At 42.2% G+C, this 13109-nt stretch overlaps 1 protein-coding gene across 1 annotated transcript; it reads right to left on the reverse strand.

Annotated features, from left to right (window-relative positions):
• Window positions 1-722: 722 nt before the first annotated feature.
• Window positions 723-11115, reverse strand: esr2a (estrogen receptor 2a). Its single transcript, XM_085771103.1, has 8 exons — window positions 10307-11115; window positions 9977-10143; window positions 8553-8669; window positions 7846-8178; window positions 5605-5743; window positions 3036-3169; window positions 2003-2186; window positions 723-1012 (listed from the first exon to the last, which is right to left on the reverse strand). The coding sequence occupies exons 1-8, from the start codon at window positions 10708-10710 to the stop codon at window positions 772-774; spliced, it is 1719 nt and encodes a 572-aa protein (XP_085627229.1). The 5' UTR covers window positions 10711-11115; the 3' UTR covers window positions 723-771.
• Window positions 11116-13109: the final 1994 nt, after the last annotated feature.

The following is a 13109-nucleotide window of genomic DNA, read 5'->3' on the forward strand; positions in this document are numbered from 1 at the left end:
GTAAATAAATGCACATGGCCGGGAGGAGGGTTAGCAGAACAGAGGAAAAGCGACCAGACTTACATAGTTCCTCTTTAAGTATTTACCTAATTAAGTGTATTAAATTCCTGTTGTCCACTGGTTAAACTGGTCCATAAATTGTGTACAGGTGATTTCAAATAGTTTCTAATATTTGACTCTACATCTACAGACATGAGCTGGAGAATATGAGAAACACATTTGAGTACAATGCTGCATTTCACCACCAATAATAATAATAATTCTGATGGCAGATTGGATTTGGCACTTGTACCTAATAAAACAAGCAGGGAGTGGACATTAAAGAACTTAACCAGATCAATAGACCCTGTAGAGGAGCATGTGTGTGTACATGTGTCTGAGCCTTTAACTCAACTCAGAGGCAAACTCCAGCCACTCCAGGCTTCAGAGTGTTTTGTGTTTCTCATAATGTGTGAATGAGAAGGTGAAGAGTTTATGTTGGTGAAACAAAGAGAGAAGATCCACTGCTGAAGAAAACAAAACAAAACAAAAAACCTACCAAGTGAAGTTTGTCACTTTGAATGAAATCGATCTTTGAGGCTTGTTTAGTGGAGTTTAGATATACAGATTTCACTGTGGAGCTCCAGCTTCATTATCTCTGGTGATAACAACATCGACCTCCTGCCCTGACACTTCCCATCATGCCTCAGTACGAGAAAGCCGTGATAATGAACGGTCTGTGTGTGTGTGTGTGTGTGTGTGAGAGAGAGAGAGAGAGAGTTGTGGTGAAGGCTACTGAGGTTCACCTCCACCTCCTCCGGTGCTGCTGGGAGTCCAGGTGTTTGAGGGGCCGGTGTCGGAGCCGGGGGTCCAGGCGGGGGTCTCCAGCTGGTCGGTGGCGTCCTGCTGCGGCGCCCGGTGAGGCAGGCGGGAGCTGTGCATGATGTGGGCGTCCAGCATCTCCAGCAGCAGGTCGTACAAAGGCACCATGTTCTTCATCTTCATGCAGTGCAGGTGGTCCATGCCTTTGTTGCTGCACACGGGACGAGACAAGAAAAATAAATACAAGAGCTTTGGATCGTTCGATGTTAGTAAGTAAGTAAGTAATCTTTATTTATATAGCACTTTTTACAGATAAAAATCACAAAGTGCTTCACAAATAAAATACAACAAATAAAAGCAATGGCAAATAAAACACAATAAATAAGAGAGGGAACAAACAAACAGCAACAAGAGCGGAATCCTTCAGCTCTAAAACCATAGATAGATAGAGCAGACAAGTCAGGGAAAAGGACAGATAGATAGATAGATAGATAGATAGATAGATAGATAGATAGATAGATAGATAGATAGATAGATAGATAGATAGATAGATAGATAGATAGATAGATAGATAGATAGATAGATAGATAGATAGATAGATAATTATTACATTCATTTACATACATTCCCACATTTCATACACCCACAAATACATAGAAACATAAAACATAAAACCCCACACCCTAACTAGTTTTCCACATTTACATGTACATTCCCCATGATTATGTTCTTTTCATTTTCTTATTTAGTTCTGTTATGGCATATGGGATGAAGCTTTTGTTGAATTTTATTTTCTTCAAACTATACGCCCGCTCAAATAAAATCGTCTTTAGGTGCTTTTTAAAAGAATCGACTGAGTTCAAGCAGCGTGCAGAGAGAGGCAAATCGTTCCATAGCCTAGGTGCAACCGCTTGAAAAGATCGGTCCCCTCTAGTCTTAAAATGAGTGTGAGGGACCACTAGCAGCATTTGGCCTGATGACCTGAGACTACGGGAGGGAGTGTGGAGTTGGATCAGGTCAGAGATGTAACGGGGGGCTTGTCCATGCAGGGCTCTAAAAGTAAGGACTAAAATGTTAAAACGGATTCTAAAATGAACTGGCAACCAGTGGAGTGAGGCGAAAACCGGGGTGATAAGTGCCCTTTTACATGTGTGAGTTAATGTTATGTAACCAGGACGTCCTCGGTTTCCTTCTACTGTACCTGACGTGGCGGATGTGCGACAGCAGCATGAGCAGGTGAGCGAGGCGGGTGTACTGCTGGCGGAAGGTGAGGCCCGTCTTGGCGATGGCCCAAACCAGAGCGTCCGTCACAGCGTCCAGGAGGCAGAGCAGCTTCGAGCGACTCTGCAGCTCCTCGCCGCCCTCAGGGGAGCTCAGGCTGATGTCTGGGGAAATAAAAAATAACCAGGAGAGTGAATTAAAAGGGGGAAAAAAGGACAAAAAATACATTTTCAGTGAAATTTTTACAAGCACTGAAAAGTGTTTTTTTGCCGGGATTTTATTTTTTTATTTTTTTAATTAATGAAAATGAGCTAAATCACAGCGAAGGAAGTCAAATTTTTTCTTTTCTTTTTAAATAAAATTAGTTTAAAAATAATAAAAACGTGTTGTATGAACACAAAGTGTCTGCCTATATTAACATGGAAAAGAACAATAAAAAATTTATCATAAAAAAAAACAAAAAACTTGTATCACTTGTCCGTTCAGGGCTTCCATATTTTATTTTATATTTATTCATAAAATTCATGAAATCATAAAATTGGTGCAGAAAAGAGCTGTTGGTAGTTATTTATATTATAAAAGTCTGAACATTTTAAGTTTACAGTATAAGCTCATGTGTCTTATTTTGACATTTCTTGGGTGAAACATTAAGCAGCTCCAACTTGTTCTGAATTCAACCTTTTTTTTTTCTTCCTAAAACATAATGTTCAGACTGCTCGGAGCCGGTGGAGCCAATTAAACAGAAGTCATTAGTCAGACGTTTATATCTGACTGGTATAAACGTGTAAACGCTGAGCAAAGGCTCCGACCCTTCACCCTGTTACTCATTCAGTCTGCACCTACACACCGTGTTCCCATTAGGAGGTTTCACTGCTCAGTTATTCAACTGGTTCCCTTGCCAACCCTGTGCACACTCACACACACTCACACACACACACACACACACACACACACACATGGGATTACAAGCTGTGATACCAATCAAACACTCCACTGTGGTTTCACACACTCACTGGAGTTGAGGAGGATCATGGCCTTGAGGCAGACGTACTCCTCCCTCTGCAGCTTCAGCTCTCTCACTCTGGACGTGGCGGCGATGAGCATGTCGAAGATCTCAGAGAAGCCCTGGACACAGCTCCCCTCCTCTCTACCGTACAAGGACACACACACACACACACACACACACACACACACACACACACACACACACACACACACACACACACACACACACACACACACACACACACACACACACACACACACACACACACACACACACACACACACACACACACACACACACACACAACAATGGGATGTCATCAACAACTCCTGATTTTTCTTTTCTTTACTTCACCAAACTGGGCTGAAATGAAAAGATTTCGACTCCCACCACCAGAAACCAGAGGACGGTGATGGAGCAGAACTCCTTCATTCACATCTGAAGTACTTACACTTTACTTTTACAGCATCATACAACACTTATTATTGTTTAGTTCCCAAACATCCTCAGTCTCCTTACATTGTTTTACTTCCGTTTATGGCCTTAATTTATCCTCATTATCTTGATTCTATTCATCACTGTCTCATATAACCTGTAAATGCTTTTATGTGTCTCACAAATAAATAAATAATGTTCCCATTATGTAACTCAAGTGCATAAAACAAGATTGTACATCTTCCTTTTTACTGGTCCATGTTTTCACAATAATTTCATAGAGAAGACTAATGTTGATGATAATTATAGAAGAAAACAAGAGGAGATTCTAATTGATTGAATTAACTGAGATGTGTGAGTGTAAGTCAGAGTAAAGTAGGTCAACTGAAGTCAAAGACTAATAAATTAACACTAAACAAATGTTTTTCTGTGCCCTCTGAGGTAAAGAGTTCAAAGCTTATCACTTATAGTTGAGGATGTTGATGGTGCAGTATCACTGCTATTTTAAGTTGCTGCAGCAGTGGAGGAGAGGTGAGGTGACTCCTGACACAGTTATGCTCTGCAGCCTGCACCTGCATTCACTCAGAGATATGATGCACTGATAAGAGCCACCACCACCACCACTAAGGAAATGTGGTTGGACCTGGAGGAAACCTGCTGCTGTTTCCACACTGAAGACACTCAGAGGAAGTTCATCATCATCACCTCTGTACCCAGATGTGAATTCACTGACGGTGATGAATTAGAGATAAAAATCAATCGATTCAGTTTTCTATTCATTAACACACACTATAAATCATGTCATTAATTGTTCAGGAACTGAGACAAAGTCCGGAAAGATATGAAATGAAAGATTAAAATCATCTTGTTTAGCGCTCTGCTGCTCAGACTCTGTAAACGCGTTTCTGTAAAACTGTTCCCACTATAAATGAGCTAATAATGCGTGCACATACTGTATGTGTAAATACATGTGTGATACTAATCTAAAAAGGTTTGTCAACATTAAAATCACATTAAATAGAAAAACATTTAGTGCAACTGCAACACATGCTCAGAGAAAAGGTCTCCATCTTTGAAGTTACAGGATATGTTGTTGTATAATGACGAGATGTTTGGTTTGTCTATCTCTTCTAGCGTCAGGTCATCATGACCTGCTGTACGGTGGCCCAGAGAGCTCAACAAATAAACAGACGCACCACAAATCCAGTCCTACACCACAACATAAGTGTTTTCAAAATGTGATGAACTGTTGTTCTGCGCTTAATTGTAGCTTTTGAAGTTAAAAGCATTAAATAACAAGTGAGTCTCGGTACGTTCATCACTTCTTTCTTTTTAAGGTGTTTTTTTTTTTTGGCCTTCGTTCTGATAGTGTGTGTGTGTTTACTTTTTTGCAGCCCATGTGTTGTTAAACTCATGAAGATGTTTTCTGACTTTGCAGCAGGTTTCCATATTTAGATCATGTGTTGTCTTAAAGGGATAGTTCAACATTTTTGCCCATTGCCATAATCCCTATACTGTAGTCATAGCAGTAGGTTTGTTACCTTTATTTATCGATGCAAGCTATTTTTAGAACGGCGGAGCAGAGCCATGAGCTGCTCAAGCTATACTACGGAGGCTAATGGGATTTCTTGGTTTCCCTCATCAAACTCATCAAATACACAATCCAACAACTCCAAAACGCTGTTGTGGACAAGTTGTGACCTGCACATAAACTGTAAACTGCCTTGTCTGTAACAACATCTATTGCACGTCTGTCCATCCTGGGTGAGGGATCCCTCCTCTGTTGCTCACCCTGAGGTTTCTCCGATTTTTCCCTGTTAAAAGGGTTTTCCATGGAGTTTTTCCTCAGTCGATGTGAGGGTCTAAGGACAGAGGATGTTGTTACGATGCCATGTAAAGCCCTTTGAGACAAACTGTTTGTAAAAACGGGCTATACAAATAAAATTGCCTTGCCTTGCCTTGCCACATTCACCACGCTATGAGATAATAACAGAACGTTACCAGACAGAGTTGTTTTAGAGGTAAATTCAGAGACCACTTGCTGAAAAACTGCCCCCCCCAACGGTAATTATATTAAACTTGAATACATCATTCAAGTTTAATACGACCTGTGACGTGATGTGAGAGTCAGCTGCTGGTACCTGCTCAGGCTGAGGTCGGGGGAGAAGATGAGTTTCCCTGGATGGTCCACCGACCTCCACATCAGCCCCATCATCAGCACCTCCAGCCAGCAGCACTCCAACAGGTGAACCTGGTCCAAGAGGCTGATCTCCCCAAACCCTGAGGAGAAACACACGATCCCACTGAGTTTCTACCATCACTGTAGTAAGTTCACTGCAGTCTAATAAAACCCTAAAGGACGATAAATCTGCAGTATAAAGTTCATGAAACAGAACCTGTAATAAACAGCAGCAGAGAGACAGTTTAACAGTTAATTAAAAAAGATCATTAAAAAACAAACACCCTGAAATATCTGTAGTCTCACACACATCACACAGTTTGTTCACTGTCAGTGTCATTAAATGTAAAGCTCTGTTAAACATCCATCAGGATGCTGTTTGTAGAAACAAACAATTAAATAATCAATTTATCCAGCAGAAACATTTCTGCTTCCATCATGTGAAATAGAAAGATTTGTTGATTGTCTCAATTGGTTTCATTTTAAATGAATCAATGAGTTTTTTACTAATGGTCAAATAAATCAGTCTAATTAAAGACGTCACTGAGCAGTGAAAAATATTTTAAGCCACTGATGATGATGACGTTTGTTGACCACAGAACAAGGTCACCGGCCTTAGAAGAGAATTATCTATGTAGGTGAATTGTACAGCAAGTGTTAGCCTGTACCCTTCACAATAAAAGCCTCTGTCTGGCATTTGTCATAATGTCATAATGTCCAGTGTTATATTTATAAACTTTTCTTTTTCACGACGTGTTATAAGTTGATTTCATGTGAGTTATTTTTCTCTAATACTGAAAAACGTTCATGTTTTCTGAGCTTTTTGTTGTTGGACTTTGTCTTTTTGTCTGGAGATAAGTGATGTACAAAGTGTTTTTCATCATTTCACATCAGACACTTTGAACAAATGTTAAGTGTCAGGTTTTATTGGTTTTTATGACTTTATCCAATAACTGAAATTATAATTATGTAACCTGTTGAAACCAGGTTGATTAGCACCGACCACAGGAACATTAAGCAGCTGATTTTGTGTCTCAACTGTGTGAAGTAGCGTACGGTGGCTCTGAGTCATAATGTTTGTCTGGACCAGCGACGCCGTCTGAATCTGAATCAGCCAGCACGTCGATTAAACACAGAAACAGGCGCTAATTACAGTTCAGCCACAGTTCATCGTCCACCTCCAGTTTCACAACATCACCTCCGAGTGATGTAGAGACGACGACATGTCTGGTCCAGATAAAGTCGTTAACAGACCGAGGGAATGTAGCAGATATCCAGGTGCGTCATTAAATCACTTCATTACAGGAAAAGTGGAAAGTTTGAACAAACTGTTCACTGTCCAAACTATAAGATTTAATTGGCAGACGAGTACAAGCCGCTCCCATGTGTCTGGATTAGTGTTTCGGCTTTTTCCAGTTTGACGACAGTTAAATGCTCATCGCTGGGCGTGGAATCATGAATGACAAAAGAAAGTCTTCAAGAAATAATAAAAACCAGTTCAATCAGCTACAGCTCAGAGGTAATACACAGGGATGCATTGCACTTTGTGGTCAACAAAGAGAGAGCTAGTCGAAGCTTGTGTGCGTGTGAACCAGAAATGACTGTGGCCCTTCATTACCTGAAAAGTTATGCTTTTTCCTTCATACAAGACACACAATACTGCATGACTGCACAGCATACAAGCTCATAAGTGTTTCCCAGAGGCTTGCACTCAGTTCGTAGTGATTTTAAACAAACAATGCAAATATATGCTCATTGTTGCACTGCTATCCAGTTACAGGTTGGAAGTGGACCAATTTTAAATAAATAGTTTGTTGAGGTAATAGTATCCTAAGGCCAAGGCCCCCATCCCCTTTGAAAAAAAAAAAAGAGGTCACCCAAATTGGTGTGAAAAAGAGATTTGCTGAAAAGGGAGCTGTTTGCATCTCTGAATTTAACAATAATTTGATAGGCAAAAAAAATCTAAATAAGTGTATGTATGTGAAAGAAATAAGAGCAGGAATGAAGCTGGATTGATTTAGTTCGTGCTTGTTGCACTGAATCGCATCTTTACTGGTTCTTATTCAAAACCTGACGTCCAATCAGATACCAATACCGGCTTTATTTACTTTCATTCTTTTTAAATGTTGAAACGTACCACAACTACTAAACTTAATAATATGGTATAAAAATGTAGAGAAAAGAAACACACACACACACACACCTGGGATCTTCTTGGCCCAGCTGATCATGTGAACCAGCTCCTTGTCGGCCAGGCTGGTGAGCGACATCATGACGTTGGCCTCGGTCAGCGGGCGGCTCATGTCCGTCCTGAGGTAGATCTCCGGCGGCTCCGCCTCCATCAACCTGTTGATCAGCTGCTCTGAGGACAGCCCGGGTCGCTGCGGCTCGTTCAACAAACCCCCGGCCGCCGCTGCAGCTGCTGCCGCCGCCGCCGCAGTCAAAGCCTTTGGTCCGTTAGCTCTGCTCGGTGACGACAGACGGGTCAGACGCCTCGACCTCGGGTTCCTGTAGCCTCCCTGCTCCTTACGCATACCTGAGGTGGGACAGGTAGGAAACCATCATTTACTCTCATCATCATGTCATACTGTCTTGTAATATTATAACACAATTTTCACATTTGAAGAAGTAAAATTAAAAGTCAAAATATTTATATGAACTCATTTGAATATTCAGTTAATCAAATTATTCTAAGGGTTGTTCAAGGCAGAGTTTCCACATCACATCTCCCACATCCATATTTCTTTTAAGTAAATACTCATTAATGAGCAAGAAAAACTGTCAAGAGAGAACAAATAAGTCAGAGCAGCGTGTCAGTGGAAGGTCATTTGTCTGGTTTCTTGTTTGTTGTGGACAGAAAATGAAAAAGCGGTGACAGTGACTCTAATGAGAGATTTGAATTACACTGACCACACTTGATCATGCCGACTTCGCAGCACTTGCGGAGGCGACAGGCCTGGCAGCTCTTCCGCCGGTTCTTGTCTATAGTGCATTGATTGGTTGCCGGGCAGATGTAGTCGTTGTGTCCTGAAACAACAGAAGAAGAAGAAGGATAAAAACTGTAGAAGCACAGACTGACCGCTGATCCTGATGGACGACTTCCTGTTGATTTAACTCTGCCTCAGTGTAACATAAACACCTACTGCAGGTTTCTATCACGGTGCACAAAGGTAGCGGGTGCAGGAACCAGAGATCACACTGTGTTTTCAAACATTCATCAGCTGTGTTTTCACAGTGCAGTAGGAGCAGCTCACTTATGTCACTGGTTAGTGATGAGGTGCAGCACTGTTAAAATCCCTGCAGGGTTCACTGGCTATTTTGTACTTGTGTGTCTGGTTCAGGAACACCGTGTCCCAGGTGTCCCAGTCAGCACTTTGACCTTTGGACCAATTTTCATGGAAATCTCAAAAAAACACTAGATGACACCTTCACTCAGACACACAACCTGCTACACACCTTAAGGTGTTTTACACTTCCGCTATGTTTTTATTATTTATTTGATCCATAAGAAGATTTATTTGTAAGATACAGCTCAGTGCAGTGTTCCATCTCCTCTCTCAGCTTCTTTCTGGACTGGAGCTCTAGTAACTAGGGATGGGCAATGATTTTCGAATAGTCGAATAGTCGTTCAGTTAAAAAAAAATTGAATAGTTTAAGACACAATCGTCTTGTCTGAAAAATAAAATGTCTTTTTACTGTCGCAGAAGGAGAAACATGGAAAGACTCCACCAGAAAGTTCTGTGTGAAACTCTGTCAAATGAAAACAAGTGAAACTGAGGTGCAGCTCAAACTCTGCAAGGTGCGGACTGTGATGAGAAGCTACTGAAAAATATTGACATAGTTTAGTCGATTAATAATTGATTAGTACCCTGCGATTATCGAATAGTACTTTTGCTTGAAATGCCCATCCCTACTAGTTACAACAGGCGGGTGTCAGCCAATCAGAAGAGAGGAGGCGGCTCTAAATCTGTCTTCTTATTGGTCAACTGATTTCCGAGTGCTCCAATAAAAACAGAGCAGATTTCAGGTAAAACACTGAGAGAAACTAAATCCTGCCAGTGTTGGTTGGTCGGTCCAGGTGGGCGGGGCTTGGTGACTGCCTTGTTGTGACATCACAAAGATGCGACAGCACGTTTTAAGGCTCAGTTTCTGAATGCAGCCTGTGGTGCATTTCTCTGTAGACTGAGGCTTCGCTACTTTCACAGTATTAATAAAAAACATAAAGCTCATCTATAATCAAATAAGTCATGTAAATTTTGCTTTATACAATACGGGACCTTTAAATGCTTCACTTGTGACGTCCCAAAACAGAAATCATGTCTGTCGTGTCTCACCTTGGATGCTTCTCTTGAAGAAGGCCTTGCAGCCCTCACATGACCAGACTCCGTAGTGGTAGCCTGAGGCGTAGTCGTGGCACACGGCGCAGTAGTGGAGGTCCGACTTCCCGCCCGACGACACCACACTGTCCTCGCTCTCCTGGGAACGCCTCCTCACGCTCTTACTAACAGAAAACTTGAGTCATCATCACTTCTTCCCAACACAGACATGTGGAATTAACAGTCTGTTTTTTATTAAAACTGAAGCCTGAGTCCCAATCATCTCAATGAATCAGGAATTACAGATTATTCAGTTTTACTGCAGCCACCTGTATCGTATCGCCCTACCTGGTTGTTAAGACACTGTCTCTCGGCTCCACCCATGGACTCTGCAGGGGCTGGCCGTGCTGAGGTCGGGCCTGGGAGCGCTGCAGGGGAATGGGTGGCCCCATGTGGCCTGCAGAAATGGGCCAGAATAAGGAGGGGCTTATCGACTGACGGACGGAGGGACAGTCTGAAATGCTGGGGCTGGCATAACTGAAGATGGTGGGGTTGTAGAAAGGTATGGAGGCGAAGTCGTGGCCGAGGTCTGTGTACGGGGAGGGGATGCAGATGGGCTGGCTGGTCTCCAGCGGCAGGCCCGGAGACGAGGAGCTGAGGATCGGGGAGAGGACGCGACCTCTGACTCGACTAGAGTCGACCTCCTGGAGCTGCAGCAGCGGCTGGTCCTTCTCTGGAGAGGTGGCCGCCATCGCAGCTACACACAGGCTCAGTATCACTACGTCTGCTACATCACCAACTACGAACACAGGGTGCAGCTGGAGTCATTTTTCTGCTGGTGTGAAGTTCACTGTGGTGATGTCATTATCTATAAACACCGGGTCGTTGCGGCTCACATGGTGAATTCTCACTGATGAAACTTGTGCGGAACTTTGATACGAGTCGGTGTGACGTGTCAGCGCTGGGAACAATCACATCATCGACATGAAGCTGGTCCTGATGCTTAAAGCAGAGGTGGATGTTAGGCAGCCGACACCTGGCCGGAGCAGTGTGCCTACACCTGAGCAGAGGCGGCGTTCGGAGCTCGTTCCCCGTGAAGCCATGACTCCGACATCGTTAAGCTGCAGCACATGGACTCAGCTGGAGACGAGCAGCAGGCCTGAGCTGCTGGAGGAAAAATAACACTGATTAAAGCCCTGAAATACTGAATGTGAACTTCAAAACAACATTTTGTAAAAGATGTGACATTTGAGGTCTCCTTCGCACATCACATTCTCTCTCTCTTTCTCTCTTCCAAATGCAGTTCTTTGATCACAACCACTTCTTCACCTGTTCTTATCTTTGAAAGAGCAAGTTCTATTTCCTGATCACGACCATGAGCCAGAGACTCTGGGTAAAAAAGCCAGTAAGAGACCCTTGAGTTTAGACTACTTCTAAACACAAATCTCAGGTAATTTTTCAGACCAGGTCCTGTGATATGATCTTAAAGGAATAGTTCAACATTTTGGTAAATTGGCCCATTGCCATAATCCCTATAGTCATAGCAGTAGGTTCGCTACCTTTAATTGTCGGTGCAAGCTATTTTTAGAACAGTGGAGCAGAGCCGTGAGCTGCTCAGAGCTACATGGGATTTCTTGGTTACCCTCATCAAACTCATCAAATACACAATCCAACAACTCCAAAACGCTCTGGTGGACAAGTTGTGACCTGCACATTCACTACGCTATGAGATAATAACAGAACATTACGAGAAAGAGTTGTTTTTGAGGCAAAAGCAGAGACTGCTTGCTGAAAAACTGCCCCCGACAGGAACGAACATCAGCGGTTTTGCATGAATTTACCTCGTGTGGTAAATAGGTATGAATGACAGTGTGAATGGTTGTCTGTCTACATATGTTAGCCATGTGATAGACTGGCGGCCTGTCCAGGGTGTACCCTGCCTCTTGCCCAAAGTCAGCTGAGATAGGTTACAGCTTACCCGGTGACCCTAGTGCAGGATAAGCGGTATAGAAATGAATGAATGAATTAAAGTACTATAAAATCACAAAAAAAGGAAGCTTACCAAATTGTGTGCTCATAACCAGATATGTATTTACAATTACTGCAGATGAAAAGGTCACCTCGGATAATAAAAATGAACTTGGCTTTGGTTAATAATTTTACAGTGATTACGCAATTTTAGTTTTTTTGGCTACATTGCTCTACTTCATTTTCCCCACAGTTTTGAAAAACACTAAAACTGTATAATTTATGAAAGTACAATATATCCAGCTTACTAACCAATCCTGATCAAATGTGTCTGTTTTTGGCATTCATTTGACATCTATTACGTAGTTTATTTTTAAAGCATCTGGATAAATTGAGGCACTATCACAGTCAAAAACTTTTATAAACCTAGATTTTTTTTCCATGGTAATACTTGAACATATGGATTCAAAGTGATCCTGGTTATAATTTGTAAAAACTCTTCCAGGCCTCCAGCTGGATTAAAATACAACCAGTGTGAGGTGGAATTTCCTCTTTTTTTAAGGCATGCTGTGTCTGAAAAATAAGGAAAAGAGAGGAAATAGGAAGCACAGATTTATACTGCGTTGTAGACAGAAACAGCTGGTAGATCAATAAACGCAACACAAACACATGCACACACAAAACCAAGTTACAGTCTGATAACATGCTGAGCAGATTGCTGGGTGGCAGGACTGTGTCCTCAGTCACAGTCGTACCCTCTCTTCTCCTCTCTGGCATCAAGATCGCTCCGTTGTTACTCACTCGGAGGGAAAAACAGGCTTCATTAATCTTGCCAAATAGCTGAGGAAAAGCTCTGGTTTGGCCCGCGAACAAAACTCAATAATCTGTGGGAGTAGCTGGAAGTTTTTGTGCTCCTTGCACTGTAGAAAACTGGGCGGTGATTAAAGTCACAAAGCTCTGCGACTTGATCTTGTGACTGTTAATTATTCTAGATTCTGTAGAAAAGTAATGGAGTTAATTTTTGCTTTCAGATATCAAGTTAAAGCGTGAGTGAGAAAACAACATGATAGGTCACAATATCACATCACATTTCTCTCTGACTCATTAAAATATTCTGCTGCAGTTTCAGCGAAGGGACGTGGGCACATTATGGGCTGGTGGACAGTTAAAATAAAAACACTGT

Source organism: Trachurus japonicus, chromosome 24, assembly GCF_045865225.1.
Source record: "Trachurus japonicus isolate A0001 chromosome 24, Traja_1.0".
Lineage (NCBI taxonomy): Eukaryota > Metazoa > Chordata > Actinopteri > Carangiformes > Carangidae > Trachurus > Trachurus japonicus.

What these genes read in the sequence shown, in the direction of transcription:
- esr2a (XM_085771103.1), bottom strand. Translation starts at nt 10,710, where the DNA reads ATGGCGGCCACCTCTCCAGAGAAGGACCAGCCGCTGCTGCAGCTCCAG. An exon ending in AGTCGGCATGATCAAGTGTG is followed by an intron (nt 8,179 to 8,552) that starts GTCAGTGTAATT and finishes GTCCCACCTCAG; the next exon opens with GTATGCGTAAGGAGCAGGGA. An exon ending in TCGCACATCCGCCACGTCAG is followed by an intron (nt 1,013 to 2,002) that starts GTACAGTAGAAG and finishes TCCCGTGTGCAG; the next exon opens with CAACAAAGGCATGGACCACC.